The sequence below is a fragment of the Phyllostomus discolor genome, chromosome 8 (assembly GCF_004126475.2).
Source record: "Phyllostomus discolor isolate MPI-MPIP mPhyDis1 chromosome 8, mPhyDis1.pri.v3, whole genome shotgun sequence".
NCBI lineage: Eukaryota > Metazoa > Chordata > Mammalia > Chiroptera > Phyllostomidae > Phyllostomus > Phyllostomus discolor.
The window spans coordinates 20,896,329-20,904,500 of record NC_040910.2 but is presented as its reverse complement, the minus strand read 5'-3'; the positions used below and the strand labels follow the sequence as shown (position 1 = coordinate 20,904,500).

Sequence of the window (8,172 nt, the reverse complement as noted above, 5' to 3'; positions counted from 1 at the left end):
TTGCATCATGCAATTCTCCAGGTGTCCCTCCCTCACTTGCTGTGGCAGATGAATTGGCTGCAGAGGGGAAAGGTTGAACTGAGCCAAAAAAGGAGGAGCTTAAACTGTTGTGCAAAATCTGGGAACCCAACAGAGTGTAGGTGGGGGCCGGGATGAGGGAAAAGAGACATACCCCACCTCCAGGTAAGAAGGCCCCATGACCAGCTCCAGCCAGTGGCAGCCCTGGGCCTCCTCAGAGCTTACATAAAGGGACAAGTGGAGCCAGAGAGGCCACAGTACTCATACTTACAAGGTTGGAGCACAGAGCACCTGACATCATGAATTGGCCCTTGCACCCCCGGAGTTTAATCCTCTACTTCTACACTCTTCTATTGTTCTCTTCAACATGCCTCGCTGTAAGTGTGCTCTCCACCTGGTGTATTTGTTTTCAATGGAGAGCTGAAAAATAAGAAAAGATATGCAAACTAGTGAAATTTCTCTATTTTTCTCCTCTAGTATGTTGCCACCAGAGACAACTGCTGCATCTTAGATGAAAGATTTGTAAGTAGTTTCTATGTTTCTTGCTGTGTTTGGGCTGCAGAGGGGCAGAGGAATAAAAGGAATTCTCTCACAAATATTATTTGGCATTTTAAAGTCTTTTAACATAGTCTAGCTTTTGCCTGTTTTTATTAATAGATTTTAAGTGCAGCTTGGATCAAGATTTGAAACCACTTTGTTGTTGAATTTGCAGGGTAGCTATTGCCCGACTATGTGTGGGATTGCAGATTTCCTGTCTAACTACCAAAACGAAGTAGAAAAGAATCTCCAGTCCTTGGAGGACATCCTAAGTCAAGTTGAAAACAAAACCTCAGAAGCCAAAGAACTGATCAAGACAATCCAAGTCAACATTAATCCCGATGAGCCACCAAAACCAAGTGAGGAACCTGACAATACTGACTGAGAAAATAATTTGTAAAGTTCTTTTGCTGTTGTTTTAGTGCTGCCTCTATCTGCCTAAGCATGTTTGTCTCTCTCTGTTACAGATGGTGTGGAAAGCGCCACGAAGAATTCCAAGAAAATAATGGAAGAGGTTCTGCAATTTGAAGAAACGATTCTGTCACATGCGTCAAGTATTCGGTATGCATTTCTGTTTTAACTTGCTCTCCAAGAGTGATTGAGGTTTTATATTGCAAACTTCCGGGGGAATAATTTTTTCCACTTCTAATATCTGAGTGGCATTACACCTGGCCATCTGGAACATGGTGCAGCAAGCATTTTAATGCCATGTGAATTGTATTGGGTTATAATTGCTTTTTAACAATCATATGAGAAAAGGGGATTTTAAATGTCTTCAAATGCTCTTATGACCGTATTTATCAAAATGTTTCTCCCCCCCAAAAAAATTTATTTGTCTTACAAAATAAATTCAAATGAGAATTTGGGTGCAGAAACTAAAATTCTCTTTATAAGATTGTCAGCTAAGTGCAGGTGAAAGATAAGCCAGTGGAGGCATGGGAAGGACATTGGCTACAGAAGTTAAAAAGCGAAGTGTAACAAACATGATAAAGCTGTGTCGTCATTGCACAATGAACCTGCAATCACATACTCTCCTCCCTTCACTTGAAAGTAAAATGTCTTTAGTAACAACTTCCGGAGACTCATTAACTTCCTGAACATAGAGTCTCGGAGACAGTTTTAATTTCCTCAGTTTTTATTTCTACATTGTTTTCAAAGCAGCTTAAGAAATAATGATAAGTGGTGGCCTCGGAGAAAGGGCCTAGGAGGGGTTTCTCCTCTTTCTGGTATGAGAGGGCCTTGGTCAGTAACATTATAAGTTGCATTATTATTACCTGTCATTGAAGCTGAAAAAGCTAGCATGCAGAAACTTTCCAAGGTGTAGTAGAGAAAAAGAGTGGTCAAATACTTTTTACATCTTTCTTCACAGAAAGACGCAATAGTCTGTAGACGGTTTTGTTTCATTTCTGAGTATGTACAGCAACCCTGTGAGAACTACAAATGCAGGGTTTATACTTCCTCCGGCCTTTTCCCAAAACCATGTAAACAGAAATATTAAGAAGGTCGGGAAAGTGTCTGTTGTCTTATTATATGTAAGATAATGTCCCACATCCTTTCCCCATGTAAGTTATAGATTACAGACCTTAAGTAGGTCCTCAGTAGATTCACCAGTGAAAAGCATAATTCAGCGCATGTGAATTAATGAACAGAGGCTTTTCTTCCCCGAGAATATTCAGTCTGAGGAATGATCACCAGGCAAAAGTCAGAATGCCCACTGTTTAATGACAATGGCATTGTTTATGGACAAGGATTTTGTTATCTTCTTTTCAAGACAGCTTAGAATTTTAACTCCCCTCAATGAAGCAACAGCATTGTAGAGTTTTCCCAAGGAATGGCATAATCCATCAGAAAGTAATTCTCCAAAAGATAAGGTAGTAATTTTAAATGAAAATGCAAAGTTACACCTCTGAAGGGAATTCTCTATTATCTCACTCTTTTGCTTATAGATTTTTGCAGGACATATATAATTCAAATAATCAGAAGATCGCTACCCTGAAGCAGAAAGTAGTCCAGCTTGAAGCTCAGTGTCAGGAACCTTGCAGAGACACAGTGCAAATATCTGATATAACAGGAAAAGGTAAGCGGCAGATTGATATGGGGTCACCTTCATCAAAGTGAATAGAGCAAGAAAAGATTTCATGTTTTGGAACATATAGGAATAACTTTGAAAGTGCCCAGTCATGAAATCTAAAATGTCCAATTGCTTTGACTTTTTTTGAGTAGCTAAAAGTAGTTTGAAAGGAATGATATGTGAGAAGTAACAGAAAACTTCATGGGAAATGAATAGTTGACAACTTGTTGCAAGCCCATGTTCAAGGCTGGAACAGTCTTACCTGGGTTCCGAACCATAGTAAACGCTTCTTCTTCTTCTCCTTCTCCTTCAGATTGTCAAGATATTGCCTATAAAGGGGCCAAACAGAGTGGGCTTTACTTTATCAAACCTCTGAAAGCTAAGCAGCAGTTCTTAGTCTACTGTGAAATTGATGGATCTGGAAATGGATGGACTGTGCTTCAGAAGGTATTTTTTTGCTCACTATGTGTATTTAATAAATGCTTATATAAGCATCTGCCTTATGCTGGATACTTTTCTAAATACCTTGTGAACATTAACTCAGTCCTCGTAGCTACCTGTGAGGTAGGCACAACAGTCACCTCTGTTTACAGAGGAGGAAACTTAGGTACAGGAGGTAAAGTAACTTCAGATCATACAACTAACTAGTAGTAACGGAGTCAGGATTTGAACCCAGGCAGTCTGGTTTCAGAGTCTGTGCTTTGATTCTATGCTCCGCGGTCACTGCTGTTGTAGACACATGATACCGCATAGTCACAGAATCATCATGACAAAAAAAAAAAACCCTAGAAAGGACCTGTTTCATCACTTAGATCAAGACCTATGGCTGCCAATTACAAAAAAATAATGTCCCGCAGAGGATAAAGTTGGGCTCTTCCAAGATAGGACCCCCTGTTTCCTCTCTGCCAGTCTTCAGCCTCTTCTGCAATCCTTTCCCGTTTACTTCTGGCCATGGTTACAACTAATCCTGCAGTGGGAGCCCAGAGGGCATGTTTGATGGAACCTCTGATTGGCAGACAGATGGAGCAATGAGTTGACCTTTCCACCATCAATACAAAAATCAGCACATTCAGGCTGAAGTTCTGAGGCCTCCAAGTGTCTTCTAAAAACTACCGCTAATTTAGAATTTACCATGTGCCAGGCATTCTTTAAGGATTTCTCTTACATGGTCTCATGTAATCCCGTAACAATCCTAACAAGTAAGCATTATCATTCTTATTTGGCAGATGAGGAAACCAAGGCAGCTTGCCCAAAGCCATTTAGTTAACAAATGATGGGATTGTACTGTCCATATTTTCAACAAGGGTTTATAACGTTTGCTTTATGTGCGTGGATCATCCATTCTTTCCTTTTGCCTATGCACTTGTGTGATCAGAGGCTCGATGGCAGTGTGGATTTCAAGAAGAACTGGATTCAGTACAAAGAAGGGTTTGGACATCTGTCTCCCGATGACACCACAGAATTTTGGCTGGGAAATGAGAAGATCCATTTGATAAGCACACAATCTACCATCCCCTATGCGTTAAGAGTGCAGTTGGAGGACTGGACTGGCAAAACCAGGTACTGTTGGAGACGGGGCTTCTTGTTGTCTGGGATGTGCATTCTCCAGCCATCAACAGATCAATGGCAAAGCCAGTCTGGCAGATGCAAAGAGCGCAGCCAGCTGTTTCCCCCAGGAGCCATTTGGGTTCTTGGGCAGCCCAAAGAGATAGATCCTATGTGAGATGGATCTGAGTATTTTGGTACAATCTACTCACCCTAGAAGCGTACAGAATAATCACTGATATTTACTGAGCACTTAATATTTATCAGAAACCAAGCATGAAATTATAATTTAATCTAGTCCTAATGACTCTTTCATGAAGCAGATAATATTATTACTCCCATTTTACAAATTAACTTTCCCAAGGTCATATTTCTATGACGGTGTAAAGGTGGGACTTGAACATAGGTAGTTTGACTCTACAGATTGTCTTCTTAAGGCTATCATGGTTGAAAAGTGAATCCAGCCTTTTCTGATTTCCCGACTACCTTAAAATTAAATCAGCTGGCTCCTTTAGTGAGGTGGATCCCCCTCTATGCTCAGAGCTATCTGGGGGCTTTGAGCATTGGATACCTAATGAAAATTCAGAAAAATACCCAACTCCCTTTTTATGAAATAATGCAATATGTTTTGTGTCCAAACACATATTTTTATTTTTTGAAAATCTTACCTGGAGAGTACCATAGTCAGCACATCTGTTCCTGTGAAAACATCTTCCATTTTGCAAGTACTGGAGATCCAGGAAGAAGCTAAATATTTTCTGGAAATCCCTGTTCATGTACCAAGGCCCAATCTTCCCCGAGCTCCATAGAATTCTGGCCCTCATTCATATTTTTTTTCCCAAGGAAGAATCTCTCTCTGTTCCCCCAGTTCATGTTTTGTGGGCCACACAGGGCCCCCTTCTTTCACGTGACATTCTAAGAAGCCCTCCTGATTGCTACTACCATGTTACCTTGGGAAAAAATAGTCCCTTTAAGACTCATCCTTCGGATTGTGTGAGTAGCTAAAGGGGCTGTAGCTCCTTTAAATTTGGCACATTAATTAATGATTACTCAGTGCCAGCTAATTACTGTGGTTTATGATAACTGTGTGAACAATGCTAACCACTTAGATGAAAGTGAAAATATAAAATCAGTCACATTCATCCACACATTTGATAATAGGATCCTATAGGCAAAAAGCATTAAAATGGCTGAAGTTTTTAGTTTTCATTGAAATGCCAGGAAAGCTTCTAGACCATTCTGGGTGGTGCTGATGAGCTCTGAACTGGCTGATGCAGCCATTGCCTCTTGCCAAGTTTGCAGAAGACTTCATTCAGTGAGCGCATTTCAGACTTAAGAAGCAAAGTTAAAAATTCCAAACAATTGTCCTATAGGAGAGGAAACTTCTGAGATCCCTAAAGAGGCTCAAGATATTATGTGTCTATTTCTTTCTAGTACTGCGGACTATGCCATGTTCAAGGTGGGACCTGAGAGTGACAAATACCGCCTGACATATGCCTACTTCATCGGTGGAGATGCTGGGGATGCCTTTGACGGCTTTGATTTTGGTGATGATCCTAGTGACAAGTTTTTCACATCCCACAATGGCATGCAGTTCAGTACCTGGGACAATGACAATGATAAGTTTGATGGTAACTGTGCTGAACAGGACGGATCTGGTTGGTGGATGAACAAGTGTCATGCTGGTCACCTCAATGGAAACTATTACCAAGGTATGACTTTCTTCCTTAGATACATGAGTTAATGTGTAGTCTATATTTTTATAAAAGGTAAGCATAGATAAAAGGAAATGAGAAATAATTAGTAAAGATATTAGGGGGCTTATTATATGGTTCCTGATTTTATACCAGAATTGGATAACTATGCTTATACCTCAAACTGGCCCCTCTGTAAGAACTCCACCTGCTGCAACAGAGCCAGTGGTTTGTCATCGCATCTGAAATTACCACCATTAGAGTTGACACTTGGGACTATGGTATCTCCTTCAGATTTACCATATCTATGATCTGGGTGGACTAACATTGCCATATTTGTGCTAGTTAACACATTAGCCTGGCTCAGCTACACACAAGCAGTGTATCAGATATAACCAGTGAGCAGCAAACTGGTGTCTGGAGGAGTGGAGTAAAAAGCAGGAGGTGTTGGTAAGGACAGGAGTCCAGGGGAGCTTGAGAGGAGGAGAGTCCTGCCTAAGAGTCTAGACCCTTACTTTAGGATGGGGGAAGGCAAGCTATAGTTTGCGCTAAGGCTGGAGTACTTGTGAACACTGGTTTTACTTCCTGACAAACTCCTGTTATTATACAACAGTTACGTGTGAGGAAGCCCTACTGTTGCTAGAAGATCCATTAAGATGAGCCGTTAACCTCCTCAGGACATTGCCCTAGCCAGTAGATGCCTTAAAATTCTTTAAAAATGATTTAAATTCACCTTTTGGCTTTCACAAGTTTTTTTAAGAACCTAATTTATCTTTGCATCTACAAACCATATAACTGGAAGACATTCTCAGGGAAGGAGCTTGATCCATATGAACCAGAGTAGCCATGTTGATGGCCGGTATTGGACCCAGATATTCTGTTACAAAATTACCCGAGATCTGCTGCCCATGGACAAGAAGAAGGCCAATCAACCTAATCTCCACTTTATAGTGGAGATGTGAAATGACATTCTGGAACCGTTTTCTAAAGTCCCTCATACTTTCCAGCACAACGGTGTTTTCAGGTGACTTGAGACCATCTGATCAGGAATTGTGACTCCTGCCATTCCAACTTACTTACAGAAAGATGGTCCATAGTAGCTGACTCCAGATGGTCACACTCAGGGAGAGAGACAAACTGGGGAAACTGGGGTTCTAGCCCTTTTCGTAGGGAATATGTTTAAAGAATGAATGTAACTAGAAAGTGTAACACAGGATTAAGGGGTTGTTTCAGAATCCTTTTATTTTCATTGTAAAGGGAGAGTTCAGGACTCCTTAGGGGTATTTTCAGTTAGTCGCTAGCACTATAAATTTGATGTGACAATGGGCATCATAAGTGACAGTTCCGTACAGACTCTCTGAGGTACAGAAATGCAGGAGCAATGATATGACCGTCTACAATTTGTCTTAGGTGGCACTTACTCAAAAGCATCTACTCCTAATGGTTATGATAATGGCATTATTTGGGCCACTTGGAAGTCTCGTTGGTATTCCATGAAGAAAACCACCATGAAGATAATTCCATTCAACAGACTCACCATCGGAGAAGGGCAGCAGCACCAGCTTGGGGGAGCCAAACAGGTCAGCCCGGAACACCATGTTGAAATAGAGTATGACGAATAGAGTTTCACACTGAAAATCAGTGTTCATTTCCATTAACCCACAACATTTCAGAAACTTTTCTGAAAGTTTCTTTTCATTTTCTCTCACCATATTCATCAGTTTTGTCTTTATTCAGAATGTTAAGCCTTAAATGGAAATTATAACTTAGTTTGGATTGTATTCCCAAATTACTGAACTCAGAGTTATTTAAAATTTGTTCATTTCATGCAATAACATTTTGTATATTTTCTAGGTATATATGCCATATTTTTTTACATTTTAATGATCAAATGTTGTTTTGTCTTGGTGACTTTTAAAAATTATGTCTTAAATGTTTTTAGTATATGCTAGCAAAATAAGAGTAAATTCTAGCATTTCCAATGTCTAAGTATTTTCCCATGTGTATTATCTTAAATACTTTCTATTTAATTATTTTTAAATGGAGACAATTATATCTTTTTAATATATTTTTGTTTTGGTCATAGGCTGGAGACGTGTAAAAGACCATTTCAAAAGTGATTTACTTTTTCAAAAGGACTTTATTTGAACAGATAAATGTAATATTTTTCATATGGGACAATGGACTTGTAAAGCCTCACTTCGTTTTAAGAGAACAAAAACCCAGGTTGAAAACTCCACTGACAGTTTTATGCTGGTGATAATTTATCTACATGCCATTTCAATAAACTTTTGTTTCCTAAGATTA

General features: G+C 39.8%; 1 protein-coding gene across 1 annotated transcript; it reads left to right on the top strand.

The window, feature by feature from the left end:
* The first annotated feature begins 211 nt into the window (after positions 1 to 211).
* FGG (fibrinogen gamma chain) lies at positions 212 to 8,172 on the top strand. The gene is made up of 10 exons (XM_028520461.2): positions 212 to 395; positions 496 to 540; positions 731 to 914; positions 1,023 to 1,116; positions 2,502 to 2,632; positions 2,940 to 3,073; positions 4,002 to 4,186; positions 5,606 to 5,883; positions 7,276 to 7,445; positions 7,952 to 8,172. The coding sequence occupies exons 1-10, from the start codon at positions 318 to 320 to the stop codon at positions 7,964 to 7,966; spliced, it is 1,314 nt and encodes a 437-aa protein (XP_028376262.1). The 5' UTR covers positions 212 to 317; the 3' UTR covers positions 7,967 to 8,172.

Coding starts and splice junctions, on each gene's coding strand:
- FGG (XM_028520461.2), top strand. CDS start 318: ATGAATTGGCCCTTGCACCCCCGGAGTTTAATCCTCTACTTCTACACT. Junction 2,633..2,939: donor ATCTGATATAACAGGAAAAG/GTAAGCGGCAGA, acceptor CTTCTCCTTCAG/ATTGTCAAGATATTGCCTAT. Junction 3,074..4,001: donor GATGGACTGTGCTTCAGAAG/GTATTTTTTTGC, acceptor TTGTGTGATCAG/AGGCTCGATGGCAGTGTGGA.